This window comes from Microtus oregoni, unplaced genomic scaffold, assembly GCF_018167655.1.
Source record: "Microtus oregoni isolate MIOR12 unplaced genomic scaffold, Mior012 000175F_ref0000477, whole genome shotgun sequence".
In the NCBI taxonomy this organism is placed as follows: domain Eukaryota; kingdom Metazoa; phylum Chordata; class Mammalia; order Rodentia; family Cricetidae; genus Microtus; species Microtus oregoni.
Window position 1 is genome coordinate 29,234 of NW_024544831.1, and position 14,442 is coordinate 43,675.

Below are 14,442 nucleotides of genomic sequence, written 5' to 3' on the forward strand. Positions count from 1 at the left end.
ATAAACTGTGGCAGACCTTGATAAAAAAGCAGTTGTGAGTGTGTGTGGTGGGGGAGTAGCAGAGGTGAGTTGGAGCAGGGTTAAAGGTAAGTGGGAGGTAGGAAATGAGGTAGCTGAGTGTGAGCAAGTCTTGAGTCATTTGTAGGGAGAAAAGAGAATTTTTGGTGCTTGTTTTTTAGATGAAAGATATCTGAGTGTATTTAAAGTCTTTGAGAAGGAACACGGGACAACTTCAGAGGTTTGTGGCAAGGACTCAAGGCCTCTGCTCCGATGTCTTCTCTTTACTTCACACCGTAAGAGGTAGGCTCTATCTGCTGAATACTAAGGGGCAAATCAAGATGTTGGGGAGACTATATTTGAAATGGTCACTGTGGGTGAGTGTTAACTAGGGAATGGTGAGGAAACGGAAGAGAAAATTGACTACTAATAGGGAGATGGGTCTGAGTTCTGAGGGACTCGTAGAAGCTGGGAAATGAGGGTTTATCATGAGGCAAATCTAAAAAACGGTATAGTGTTATTCAGTAGTGTTCAGCTGCCTGGGCACAAGGATGGGAAAAATAAGGCAAACAGTTGGACTCATTCAGGATTGAGTTATTGCCAGTCGGATAACAGACAAAACAAGGAACAAAGTCTAAAAGAGTGGAAAAGTAAAGGACGACGAGATCTGGTCTGAGGAATGAAGAGTAGTAAAGGATCGCTATGAGCCAAGCCTCGCTTAATAACTGAAATACGTGGAAAGGCTTCTGGAAAACAGAGTGATGGGAGAACGGAAGAAGATATGAGATGCAACGGAAGAGTCGCTTTTGGAAATTGAGCCGGGAGATTTGCATCTGGGGGACCACGGAAAGCTGGGAAGGAAAGCTGAAGGGAAGTTCAGGGCCAGCAGAAGGAGGGCCTTAAACTCCTGCTAGAGGTGAAACTGGCCCAAGCGAGGGGGCGTGGCTAAGCTCAAATCCCGACGAGGGGGCGGGACTCTAGTAACTGGGTCCCAGCGCCGCGGTGGCTGCGGCTGTCTCAGCAACGGCTCGCGCCTCCCCATCCCCCTCCTCGCCCCCAGTTCCCAGGGCTCTTTCCGCCCGCCGCGGCGGAGACCCAGACCGAAGGCGGAGAAGCCTGGTCCGGTCCGTTCCTCTGCCCGCGCGGCTGGAGCATCGTCCTGGAACACTGCCTGAAGGCAAGCCTAGCAGAAGGGGAGCACGGCACACGCGCGCCTCCCGGCCACGGCCGTCCTCTCTTCCCTCCTTCCTCTCCTCTCTCCCCTCCCATCGCCTCCGCCCCCTGCCTCCGCTGCGGCGGGAGGAAGAACCCTTCCCGACCAGCCCAGAGAACCCAGGTGGATTCTCATTCCGGGAGAAAGGAGAGACCCCCGCGCCGGGATCCGGCTGGCCGTTCGCCCCCGGCCACGGAAGTGACCGGCCGTCCATCGGGAGAGCCCGCTCCTAGCGCAGCCCCCGACCCTCCGCCCAGCCGCAGCCGCATAGACAGCGCTCCCCAGTGGGCCCCCGGCCCCGCCGAGCCCACTCCCCGCTTGGGGCCAGGGCCGGCGATGCCTGGCGCGGCAACGGCGGTAGCCGCGGCTGCTGCTGCTGCTGCTGCCGCCACGGCTGCTGGCCGGAGCCCGGGTCGGGGGCTTGAGTCTCCGCAGTGGGGCTGAGCCCGCAGCCCCGCCCCCCGAGCCTGAGGCCGCTGCTCCGCCGGGCGCCGGGCCTTCTCCGCCCGCGCCTCCGCCCCAGGAACTGGAGCCAAGCGGGGAGCCCGGGCCCCGCGCCCAGGCCCGGACCATGCATGGCCACCGAGTCCCGGGGGGCCCTGGGCCTTCGGATCCCGAACGCTTGGCGACAAATACCCCTGGCGCGGCTCCACTGGCCTGTGCCGACTCGGACCCTGGAGTCTTGGAACCCGGTCTGCCGGTGCGCAGGGGCTCAGGCTCGGCTCTTGGAGGCCCTTTGGATCCTCAGTTTGTCGGACCCTCTGACGCCAGCTTGGGGGCTCCTCCAAGCTCCCGGGTCTTGCCCTGCGGCCCTAGTCCACAGCACCACCGGGCCCTGCGCTTCTCCTACCACCTGGAGGGCTCGCAGCCTCGGCCTGGTGAGTGATCTAGACAGCATGGGAACCTGGGCCAAGGCCTGGTACTGGGAACGGGTTCTTGTTATAGGGGTTGGGGCCGACATGCTCACCGTAGCCCCTTGGGTCTCCTAAAACCCTATTCCTCCCCCTCCCGCAGCCTTCCGTTCAGTTCTTTCAGCCTTTGCTCCTTGCTCTTCTCTTTCCCTTGCGCCCTCAGTCCTTAAGACTCCTTTCTCTTCTAACTGCTGAGGCTAACAGGAGAGGAAGCACTCCCAAGAAAAGGGGGCAGGATTTCAAGGCAGCAATGGGGATGCGGTTGAGGAATAGGAGAAAAGAAGTCTCCCATTAGCTAAGTGCCTACATTTGTGCGTGGCTCTGAACTGGGTACTTTTACAAGGCTTCTTTCAGCTTCAGGAGTCATCTGAAGTGGATATCATCAACCACAGTTTTTGGGGTGCAAACCAAGGCTCTGAGAAGTAACTTGTCCAAGGTCACAGTGTCACTATGGAGCCTGGATTCAAAACCAGAGTAGAGTCCAAAATCCGTGGTCTTTCTGCTTCCCTAAACTGAGTCTGGAGAGTAATGCCAAGCTTTCGACTTATGTGATTACCCCCTATACTGTTCAGTAGCCCTGAAGTATGAGGACGAGAGAGAGAGAGAGAGAGAGAGAGAGAGAGAGAGAGAGAGAGAGAGAGAAAGAGAGAGAGAGAGAGAGAGAGAGAGAGAGAGAGAGAGAGAGAGAGCTGATCCTAGATTGTGCTTTTGCTAGGTGTGTGTGATCAGAGTACATGGTGGTGAGGAAAGGTAGGAGGTGCTGATGAGAGAGAAAGGTGGAGATGAGCCTGAAGGGGCTGGTAGGTAGAAAGAGAGCTGAAAGGTCAGAAGGGACAGCTGCGGGGCCAGCAGATTGTTTGGACAGATAATCAGGATGGTTGCTTGGGTTTGCAGTGGTGAACAACTCTAGGTCAGGCCGGGGCCACAGACCTGGCTGGCCCTTTTCATAGCCCTGAGTACCTGAGCAGCCTAGTAGAGCCTCTAGGATATTCTCACGTGGGCCTGAGTCTAGGAGCCTTGAAGGAAGAGCAGTGCCTACCTGCCCTGTCTTCCCTGGGACTGAAGGAGGTGGTGAGAGGCTCACTGCTTGCTTCCAGGGCTCACATCTCAGTTTCCACAGGTCACAAGGACTGTGGATGGCTCAGTACCAGGTAGCAGTAACAGTTAGTGAAGCATAAAACACGGACAGGATGTGCCTCTCGCTGCTGTCTGTTCTCTGGATAGTAGTTCTGGAGCCTCTGGGAGAGTTCAGCACACACACAAACACACACACACACACCCTTGTGAGCTGGAGGTAGCCAGCTCACAACCCTTTAATGCCCTGTTCTGCTTGTTGCTTCTGCTGGCTTTCCAAACTCCCCTGGACACATGTTGTGGAGAGGGGGCTACCCATCCATACTTTCTTTTACCTCCTCCCTTCAGATCCCCAGACACCCACAACTCTCCCAGTGCAGAGCCTTTGCATTTGCTTTGCCTTCTGCTTGCAAGCCCTTCCCTCAGCCCTCCACCTGGCTTGCTCCTCATCTTTCTGGTCTCAGCTCAAATGTCCCCTCTGAGAGACCTTCCCTGACCACTTTTAAGTAGGGCCCCTCTTGTGACTCTCCATCACAGCTGCCAGTGTGTGTCTACCCTTACATTTAATACAGTCTGAAAGTGCCCTCTTGTTTGTGTCTACTTGGTTATTGCTGCTCTTAATGCCGCCAGAATGTGAGCTCCTTAAGGGCAAGGGGGTCGTGTCTGTTGCTTTGTTCTGAACTGTATACCTAAGGGACTAGTTTAGTAGCTAGTACATAGCAGGTACTCAATAAATCCTTCTTCAACAAATGTCTGACTAGATGGTAAGGGACCACACAGTAGGCCCTCTGTAACTATTGCCTAACAGTGAGTTCCCACCCAGCAAATACTCTTGCTCTGGGACTCAGTAGCTAGGAAGGTCTTGACCCTTGCTCTCTGCCCCCTCTCTAGTCAACACGTGGTTGATACTGAGCTTGCTTTTCTACTCCGCCAGTTCTTCTGAATTCCAAAGCAGAGTACTCTTCCCAAACCATTCCCCTCTTCTCTCCACATCAATACAGGATTTTCAGAATCCTTTTCCCCAGTTATATCTTTGGCTCTACAATGGCACGGTGGGTGTCTTTTTTTTTTTTTTTTTTTTTTTTTTACTTTTTTTTGAGACAGGGTTTCTCAGTGTAGCCCTGGCTGTCTTGGAACTCACTCTGTAGACCAGACTGACCTCACAGAGATCTGCCTGCTTCTGCCTCCCAAGTGCTGGGATTAAAGGCATGTGCCACCAATGCCCAGCGGGAGTCTTTTATTTTAGTAAAAAGTAAAGATTGGGATTAAAAAAGGGTGTCAGGGAAAGACTTGGTCTCCCATCTAGCCATTCCTAACTTACTCACTATGTAGCCCTGGATGAATGGGTTCAGTTCTTGGTGCCCTCATCTAGAGAATGATATCTAGGAATCTGTAAGATTCTTGTTTGCGAAGTCCTCACCCTCTGAGGACTTAAAGAATAAAGCATGAAGAGAGAAAACCCTTTTGAAGAAGAGGCCGAGGAATTTCTCAAGTCCTGACAAGGCAGGCACTGGGCCATGTGATTCACAGTAGCATGGGTTGTGAGAGGCCCGCCTCCCCCTCTTCACAGCCAGCCCAGGGGTAGGCACAAGTGACTTGCTTCTCTCTCCACAGGACTTGCCTATAATTGGCTCAAAATGGGCAGGATTGGTGGTGGGAGGGTGTGTGTATAAGAGGGAGAGCAGGAAGGAGGGGGAGAGAGACAGAGATACACAGAGAGAGACAGAGATCTGAACTTCAGTTAAAGGACTAGAGACGCTTTAGCCCACATGTTAAGATATATTCATGTGCCTGCTGACTTCCTCCTTCAGACTCCTGAGGATTTTATTGAATCACCAGCCTTTGGTCCCAGTGGCATATTCCAGAGCAGCAGGGGGTGGATGGTGAGAAAATAATAATTATGTCTTATCCATGTGAAGAGCTGAGTTACCTCCGGGCCCTTTCTTTTTGTTCCTCTGTCTAGTTCCTGGTGGAGAGTATTATGCTCAGTTTCTAGGCTGGTAAAGCCCAAGGCTTCCTTGGGTCACTGGGATAACCCGGTGAGATACCAGAGAGGGTGGTGGGAGGGTTACAGGTGAAGGTTTATGCATATAGGGATTTGGAAGTCCTACTGTAATCCTCATGGCTCAGACCTAGAATGTCTTCCCACATGCTGGGGCTTGGAGAGAGTTTGGAGCCAAAGAAGTTGGATTTGATGTTAGTGCTGTTTGTTTATTTGGTTTGAATTTTGGTTTGTTGAGACAGGGCTTCTCTGTGTTGCCCAGGCTGTCCTGAAACTTGCTCTGTAGACCAGGCTGGCCTTGAACTCACAGAGATCCACCTGCCTCTGCCTCCTGAACGCTGGGATCAGCTGTTTTGTGGGGAGTGAGAGAACAACCAATGAAAGTAGCAGAAAGGGCTAGTTTATTCTTACTTGGTCACATCTTCAGAGACCAAAGAGTTAAATGCTGCAGAAGTTCCTAGACGCTGTCTGATTCTGGGTTTCTTACCCTCAGTAAGCCTGAAAAATCTTTTGTTGACCTTGAAGAATAAATGTCTTCTCAGCTTCAGAGCCTTGGAGTTAGAATCCAGGAAATCTGGTTTCAAGAAAGATTTTCAGAAAGGGACAGATGTAGTGGCACACACCTTTAATTCGAGGCAGAGGCAGTAGGATCTCTGGGTTCCAGGCCAGCCAGGGTTACATAGTGAGACCCTGTCTCAACAGCAGCAACAAAAGATTCTCAGATGATTTTGGTGTATAGCCTAGGGCTCATTTTTCCAATTGAGTCAAAGGAGACCCAGAGAGGCAGTGATTCAGCCATGGTCCTACAGTGAATGAGCATTGTCTCTGAAGTCTTCCTCCCAGAGTCATAGATGAATGTCCCTTAACTCCAAGCCCAGAAGGGAAGCATAGGTTGTAAGAAAGTGAGTTAATCTTGCCCCCATGCACACAAACCCTAGGTGCCTCAGTTTATTTTTCTCCCCTGTTTTTGTCATGTCTGTCGTTTGACTATTTATATTGGAAGACAGTTAAGATTCTGGAACTCTAAGCATAGGAAATTTGGTATCAGCAGTGCCCAATGAAAGGCCCTGGCCTGTCCCGTGGGAAGGGACTTAGAGGTATATCTACTAAGGCTCATAGACCTAGAAAACGTGGGGGGTCAGTTCAGCTAGAAGGTCTGGTGTCAGCAAAGACATGCAAACACTGATTAGGGGACCAGTACTAGGCAAGAGTGGACGGAAAAGGCTAGCAAAGGGACTTTGTCCTCAGGGCAAGCAGGATCCATCCAGGGCTTATTCATGGGGAAATGATGTGCTAGGTGCTAGGATTTAGAAGTTTCATGGGTGCACATGGAAAATGGATGGAAGGGATTAAAGAGCAGAAGCATGTATACTGAAATTGGAATGATACAGAGAAGATTGGCATGGCCCCTGTGCAAGGACGACACATTAAGTCAAGTGGTAGTGGCACATGCATTTAGTCCCAGCACTCCGGGACTGTGAGTTTGAGGCCAGCCTGGTCTACAGAGCCAGTTCTTGGACAACCAAGGCTACACAAGGAGGCCCTGTCTCAAAAAAACAAAACAAATTAAAAACGTGGAAGTGCATGAAGGGGGCAAACTTGTGGGTGTCATATATATTTTGTGAAAGGTAATGGTAGCTTAGGTTAAATTGTAGCAAGTGTATCAGAAGAATATTTAAGTGCCAACATGGATAAGCCTTGGTGATGCCTGGAGAGGCCAAGGAAGGAGGGAGAATCCAGGACGGTTTTGGATAGTTTTCTAAAACCAGCTAAGTGACCTAGTGGTTGATAGTGGAGCCATCTACACAAGAGGGGGTTTAGGAGAATGTGATGAGTTGTGTTTGAAGCCTAGGAAGATAGCAAGGTAGTGATGGTTAGCAGACGTTTGGATTTAGCATTATAAATATCCAGAAAGATTTCTATGTGAGAGATGTTTGGGAGTGTTCACCACCAACATATACCATAGACCACCAGGTAGCTCTTATGCAGGGTATGTGTGGTCCAGAGGATCTGTTGCATCCTTGAAGGCATATGCCGAGGTCAGTAAGGCCATATACTGATAAGTCTCTCTGTGTGTGGCAACTTTAAAAACATTTGCACGGAGCTGAGGCCTATTACACACACATTGGGGATAGCTGGCTTTTGCAAAGAACTGAAAGGCAAATCAAACATTGCCATCAAAATATTTGTGTGGCTCCTTCCTTATTTTCCATGGTGAGTGCATCTGAGAGACCTCAGGACATTTTTTGTCTTGTTTCTTGGAGGAAAACAGAGGGGTCTCAGGCTGAGCTAAGTGCTGAGATTTGGAGGATGTTTGGAGAGTCAAGTAGGTTCAGGAAACATCTTAGATTTGTTTTCTAGTCAGCTGGAGCTTTTCAATCAAACAATAAAATAATCAAGACTGGGTAGGTGGCCAGAAGGGCTTTCCCCATTAAAGGAATTGAAAGTTTCAAATGTAGCTGATGGCACTCTACTCTTTAGCCCTTTCAGATGCCCAGTCCGAGGAGGGCCCAGCTAGGGCTCCCTCCTCCCTCAAGAGTGAGTGACAGCTAACTGTACCCTACGCACACAGAAGCAGTGGCTTTCTGCAGCCAGTTAGCTAAATGCCTTAGGCAGATGTGGTGCTGGCCAGACGCTGGCTGGGTGGGGCTAGGACCTGTCTGGAATGAGGGCAGGAAGCGCAGCCTGTCATTGGCTAGCCACTTGGATTTAAGTTCCTTAATGCAGAGAGAACAGACACCCCTGAAGCCACAAATCCAGTCCTTCAGGACTCTAGTGTCCAGTTCCTTGAACCTGGAAGGCATACCTCCAGCAGAACTGGAGTCAAGGTTATAGGGCATCCACTGAGGAACCTCAGCACTCCTGGATCCGCCATTCATTGTACTCCCAGACCTCACTTCCCAACTCAGAGCTTCAGGTTCCCCATTTCCAATATTGCTTATGCCATTTGCCTGGGATACAACCTGACAACCAGAAATACTTTGTGGCCGGGCGGTGGTGGCGCACGCCTTTAATCCCAGCACTCGGGAGGCAGAGGCAGGCGGATCTCTGAGTTCGAGGCCAGCCTGGTCTACAAGAGCTAGTTCCAGGACAGGCTCCAAAACCACAGAGAAACCCTGTTTCGAAAAACAAAAAACAACAACAACAAAAAAAAACAGAAATACTTTGTGAACCTGTAGGAGAGAAAGGTGGGGAAAGGAGGCTATTTTCTTACCATGTCTTCTGAGTGCCTACGGTGTGTTCCACTTCGTGATCTGTGCTGAGATGTGCCCTGTCCTCATGGAGCTCACATCTAGAAGGAAAGCTACATTGCAAGTCATTCCCAGCACAGATGTTTCAGGGACGCATGGAGAGGAGGCAGAACAGACATTTATGTTAAGTCCTGAAGGATAACTAGATGACCAGAGGTAAGGAGATGTGGGAAAAGAGTTCAGGCTGCAGGAACGACATGTGCCAAAGCCCCAGGCGGAAGAAAGCACTTTCGAGGAATAGACAAGAGACCATTGTGGCTCAAGGATGGGTGCGGGGCAGTGTTCATGAGTTTAGGGCTTTCTTGTTCCTATTCTCCGGAGTTCAGAGTTCACCCCAAGGCTAGAATAAGCCTGGCTGGGCTGTGGAGAGGGCGTTGGAGAGGGCCCGGGGGATGGAGGGAAACAGTTAGAAACTGGAAGCAGACCGTGTATGGATTCTAGAGCTCCTAAAGGGCCTGCCTGCAGGACTTGGGAGTTGGTTTTGTGAGTTAAGGTCGAAAGGAATGGTGGAGAAAGGCCAGTCTGTGACTTGGACAGCTTGGGTGAATGGAGGTGCTTGCTGTTCCTGGAGTGGGGAAGGCAAGAGGAGGAGCTAACTGTTGGTTGGGGTAGGGATGTTTGTTATTTTTAGGATACACTGTGTCTTAGAAGCCCCAACGTAAGACATCTAGAGCAGTGCACAATAGGCGCCAGATGTATCTTCCTGGGCCCCAAAGTCAGGACAGGATGGTGAGGTCACAGGTGTGTGACAAGAGCTGCCAGAACACAGTGGGCTATCCTGCTGCCTTTCCCCTTTCAGCTGTCTGCCCCGCTTCCTGTGTTCTGCTCTACAGCGGCGCTGAAAGGGAAAGGGTTAAGTTGCTGAGCTGAAGTCTGCTCTGGAAAGTGGGAAAGGCGGGACTGGCAAGGCTGGCCCATGGGAGCTGCAGCTGGCATAGAAGCCCTTCCGCTAGCCCATAAGGCCAGCGCCGCCGCTGCAGCCGCCCACGCTGCCTCCTTTGCTTTGCCTTTACCTTCCCTGCTCCCCCCTCCAGCGTCTTCCCGGCTCCCCTAGTCTGGGCCTCCCTACCTAATCTGTTCCAGGTGGAGGTGCAGCCCCTCTCACACTGCAGGCCAGCAGGGGAGGGGGCTAGGGAAGGTGGAAGTCTCTTTTGCTGTCTTTTAGGGTGAGTTTCCCAGTCTTTGGGACTTTCTCTCTCTCTCTGGAGAATTTTCTTCCGGGATCTTTGAGTCATGTCTCTTGCAGTGATGGGGAGCGGCCCCCTCCCAGACCCATGCCTGCCACCTTGGAAAGTGTCACGTGGTCTTGCTACTTTGTGCCTCAATTTTCTTAACTATAAAATGCCTTGTAATCCCCACCCCTTTAGGGCTATTGTAAGGATTAAATGCCACAGGCAAAGCCCAGAGGCCCATTGTAGCCAAAATCCCTCAGTAACTTCCATGCCCCATGCAAATCACTTTGTCTCCGTCTCCATCTGACTCATCCCATTTTCTATCTTTCCTCTTATATCCCTCTGGGTTTCTGAAGGTTTCCTGCCTTGTGCTTCCTTGCCTTTGTCCCAGAATTTTTTTTAAATTGAGGTTTGTTTGTTTTTGGAGACACTGTTTCATGTAGTGCAGGCCAGCCTTAAACTTACTATGTAGTTGGGCTGGCCTTGGTCCTTCTGCCTCTTGTCTCCCAAGTTCTAGGATGACTTCCATGTACCACTTTTAGCTTTCTCTAAAAGTCCCTCTCCTCTCATAATTCCTCTGGGTATGCAGTTCTCAGATTTAACCAGACTTCTAGTGGCTGGGAGGGTAGATGCATTGGTTTTGGGGGGACAAACTGGGGTCAAGACAGGGGTCAGAGGGATCATCCATCCACTGGCTTTGTCCTCATTGGGAGGGTAATTCTAGCCAGCGTGGCAGCCCTAGCACTGCACTGGGTAATTACTGTCCCCAGTGCTCCCAGCTGCAGCTCCACTCCCTTCCCTTCCTGTCCTCTGAAGTCCCCAGCTCCTCCCAGGGGTGGAGCTACCACCCTCTGTCCCTTTCTGGCCTCTGGTCCAGAGAAGACCAGAGGAGGTGGCCAGGCCCTTCATAGCAATCAAGCAGATAGAAAAGAAGGGACGGGCCACTTGTACTCTTCAGTGGCAGGGGTGTCTGTCTGTCTGTCTCTCTCTCTCTCTGTCTCTCTCTCTCTGTCTCTCTCTCTGTCTCTCTCTGTCTCTCTGTCTCTCTCTCTGTCTCTCTCTCTCTCTCTCTCTCGTGTCTATGTCTGTCTGCCTGTGTGCCTGTCCTCTTGGCAGTCTTAGTCTCCATGGGTTGTTTTGTGTCTTACTCTTCTTTGTGGATGCTTGTGTGTAAGTTTGTTTGTGCGTCTGTATATAAGCATGTGTGTCTTTGCATCACTGTGTGTTGTATGCTGTAGATTAGGTCATTTGGCGCAGTTTTAGCCCTGGAAGTTTCTAGCCGCTTCTCTGTATGGGTCTGCCTGTTTCATCTATTTCTGTGTCTGTCACTCTGCCCTCCTAAGTCAGTGTTCTAAGAGTGGTGGCTGGGGTAGCATCTTTTGGCACTTCATACCAGTTCTTCCTATTCTAGAACCTTCTTGCAAACCCAGCCCACTCTGACCTTTAATCACATGCTTCATCCACGCACCTTTCCAGGTATTTGCACTTTTGCCTACTTTTCTTCCATTGCTGGTACGACTATCCGGAGTCCATCTATGTGTGGAAGAAATACACATCCTATTGGGGACAGCGCAACTTAAAAGCACCTCTTTTACAAAGTTGTTTTCTTCCTCCTTCCAAGAATGATTTCTTCCCCAGCTCAGCAACTTTACCCAAAACCTGCCCTGTGACTACACGCAGACAGACTCAGAGTCAATTGCAGCTCAGTTATTCTAGCCGTGTAGGCTCAAGTCAGTTACTTCGCTGCTTTATGCCTCCCTTTCGTTTCCTTTCTTCCTTCCCTCCATCCCTCCTTCCTTTCTCCCTTCCTTTTCCTTTTCTATTATTTTTTTAATTGTGACGTGTTCTCACTGTGTAGCCTTGACTGGCCTGGTACTCATTATATAGAGCAGGCTGGCCTTCAACTCACAGCCACCTGCCTCTGCCTCTCTGAGTGTTGGGATTAAAGGCATGTGTCACCACCACACCTGGCTGTACCTGTTTCATTATGTACAAAATGGAATTAATAGCTCATGGAGTTATTAGGAGCATGCCACAGGAAAGTGTCAACCCAAAATGCCTGACCTAGAATAAGTGTTCAATAAGCAGTTGGATTTCCATACCTCGTGTCATCTATTAAAAAGTAACAGCTTAGTGTGTGGGGAGTGGCTCCATTGGTGGTGTGTTTCCTTAGTGTACTTGACTAGCATACCCAAAGCCCTGTGTTGGGTCTCCCCAGCACCGGGTAAACCACACGCGCTCGTCATATCCGTAATCCCAGCACTCTGGAGGTTGACTCACTAGGATTCTCAGACCAGTCTGGAGCTACATAGTGAGTTCTAGGCTAGCCTACGCTACAAATTGAGACCTTGCCAGAACAGGAGGAGGAGGAGGAAGAGGAGGAAGAGGCTGAGAAGGCCGAGGAAGAAGAGACCCCTGCTGCAAGGTCAGACATATACTCTGTTGATGGAGACAGAAAGATCATAATTTTTTTTTTTTTTTTTGGTTTTTCGAGACAGGGTTTCTCTGTGGCTTTGGAGCCTGTCCTGGAACTAGCTCTTGTAGACCAGGCTGGTCTCGAACTCACAGAGATCCGCCTGCCTCTGCCTCCCAAGTGCTGGGATTAAAGGCGTGTGCCACCACCGCCCGGCGAAAGATCATAAATTTAAGGTGATTCCAGACTATATAAGGATTTTGAGGTCAGTCTAGGTTAGAGACCCTGTCTTTAAAAAAAAATGACAGCTTATGTTCTAAAGAATTCTATATAAATAATTTCTATATGAAGAATTTCAGTTCTCAAAGGCAGATCTCAATTCAGGGACTGCCTGACAAATATATGAAATAGCTTCCTTGACATTCTACATCCCAGAAGAGGCTGGGCCCTTTCAAGGGATAGGAAAAGGGGCCTTCAGAGCTGCTGCCCGAGGGCCAGAGCATATCAATATAGGGTAAAGAGCAGGCCTGGCAAGGTGTTTTAGTAGGTAAAGACACCTGCCTTGAAAGCTTGTTGTGTAAACACTGCTGACCTGAGTTCAATCCCAAGGACCCATGTAACGGTGGAAAGAGAGAACTATTTCACAGAGTTGTCCTTTGATCCTTCTCTCTGATGATGATGATAGATTAACAAATTTTAAAAAGATAAACAGCAGAGTATAAGAGGCCTAAATAACTACTTAATAGGAGCACCCACAGTTGGCCCTTCACTCTTTTTGTTTTAATTGGCCTGCTCACTTCTTTTTTCCAAGACAGGGTTTCTCTGTGTAATGGCCCTGGCTGTTCTTGAACTTGTTCTGTAGACCGGGCTGACCTCAAACTCACAGAGATCCATCTGCCTCTGCCTCCCGAGTGCTGGGATTAAAGGCGTGCACCACCACTGCCTAGCAGCCCGCTCACTCTTAAAATTAGGGATTCCACATAGAACTCTTGAAATATTAGAAGCTCTGAAATACTGGGCACTATTCCTGTAAAAATGGAGGGACGCATTTTGTCTGTAGCGTTGTGAGGCATGTAGTGGTTGGGTTACCTCGTTCCCACTGGTCCCTTTGAGTTTATGCTCTCTTACTCTGCAGAAGCCCCTCACTCCACACAAGGCTACCCACAGTACAGAAATCCCCTTCCCTTTATGAGAAAGAAGTCCTTGTGTTTGTGGACAGCTCTCTCCATTGTCAGTCTTTCACTTACTGACAGCTTTCTAGTTTTTTTGTTTTGTTTTTCGAGACAGGGTTTCTCTGTAGCTTTGGAGCCTGTCCTGGAACTAGCTCTTGTAGACTAGGCTGGCCTCGAACTCACAGAGAGAGATCCGCCTGCCTCTGCCTCCCGAGTGCTGGGATTAAAGGCGCCTGCCAACACTGCCCGGCTTCTATAATGGGCTTCTGTAGAACTCTCCTCACTTACAAAATATCCCTCTACTTTGAAGAAATCTCTTCTATTTTACCAAAAGTCTTCCTTTTACAGAAGAACCTTAAAAACAATAACGAGGTAGAAGCAGGAAGATCAGGAGTTCAAGTTTGTTCTCATTTAAGTTTGAGGCTAGCCTGGGGTACATGAGACCCTGTTTCAAAAATAAAGTTGAAGGAGGGTGCTTGTATACAACTCTAAACCCAGTGTTTGCAAGCCTGAGGCAGAGGAATTATCATGAATTTGAGGTCAGCGGAGAGTACCCAATGAGTTCTAAACCAGCCTGGACTATATTAATGAGACCCTGTCTCATAAAAACAAACCAAAAATAAAAAAAATCAAAGAGACCTTTTACAGAAACCTGTTTGGCAGGAGGGTGCAGCACTTAGGAAGCTCATTGCTTGCCAGACAAGCTCCCACTTTCTCAAAGTATCTTTGCACTATTGAAATCACCCCACTTTTTACAGGACCTTATAGTCAGGAGACAAGTAGACTAATGAGAAGGAACTGCTGGATTCCCCTTGGGGTTCCTGTAGAGAACACATTTCACAGAGCTGTGTGCTTGCATTTTTCCAAGTGAACATCTGCTAGACCAAGCAAGGTCTGGATGCGGTGTTACTTTGCGCGGTGTTACTTTGAAGGTGGCTCGAGACAGTGGAGCTGAGGCCCATTCATGGGGGGGGGGACTGGGAGGGGGAGTTGGGGGCAGCTGTGCCTTCAGCCTCTCCCTTCTCCCTCAAGCTGAGCCTCTCTTCCTTCTGCAGACCTGGTTTCCCTTTTGCTGTCCTTCTTTCTCCTCCACTCCCTCTGTTCTCTTTGCTGCCCAGCTCCAACCTCAGAAATTCCAACTGTTCCCCAGCAGCACCCCTTAGCTAGGAAAGACAAAATTTGGGGAGCTACTAAGAGGCGTTTGCATCATCCTTGAGGAGAACCAACTGCTGGACCT

At 49.9% G+C, this 14,442-nt stretch overlaps 1 protein-coding gene and 1 non-coding gene across 3 annotated transcripts in view; both read left to right on the forward strand.

Annotated features, from left to right (window-relative positions):
• Window positions 1-201: 201 nt before the first annotated feature.
• LOC121445325 (FYVE, RhoGEF and PH domain-containing protein 1) overlaps window positions 202-14,442 on the forward strand; it is a 42,757-nt gene continuing 28,516 nt past the window's right edge. Inside the window, exon 1 of one of the 2 annotated variants that reach the window (XM_041647394.1) lies at window positions 202-300. Coding sequence is in view for 1 of the 2 variants with exons in the window: in XM_041647390.1 (XP_041503324.1) it covers window positions 1,782-2,088 (307 nt within the window). In the remaining variant the exon portion in view is untranslated. Of the gene's footprint in view, window positions 301-1,078; window positions 2,089-14,442 lie in introns of those variants that run through there. The other variant, XM_041647390.1, reaches the window with a different exon arrangement.
• On the forward strand, window positions 6,552-6,654 carry LOC121445332. The gene has a single exon (XR_005973916.1). It is a non-coding gene; the product is annotated as a U6 spliceosomal RNA (small nuclear RNA).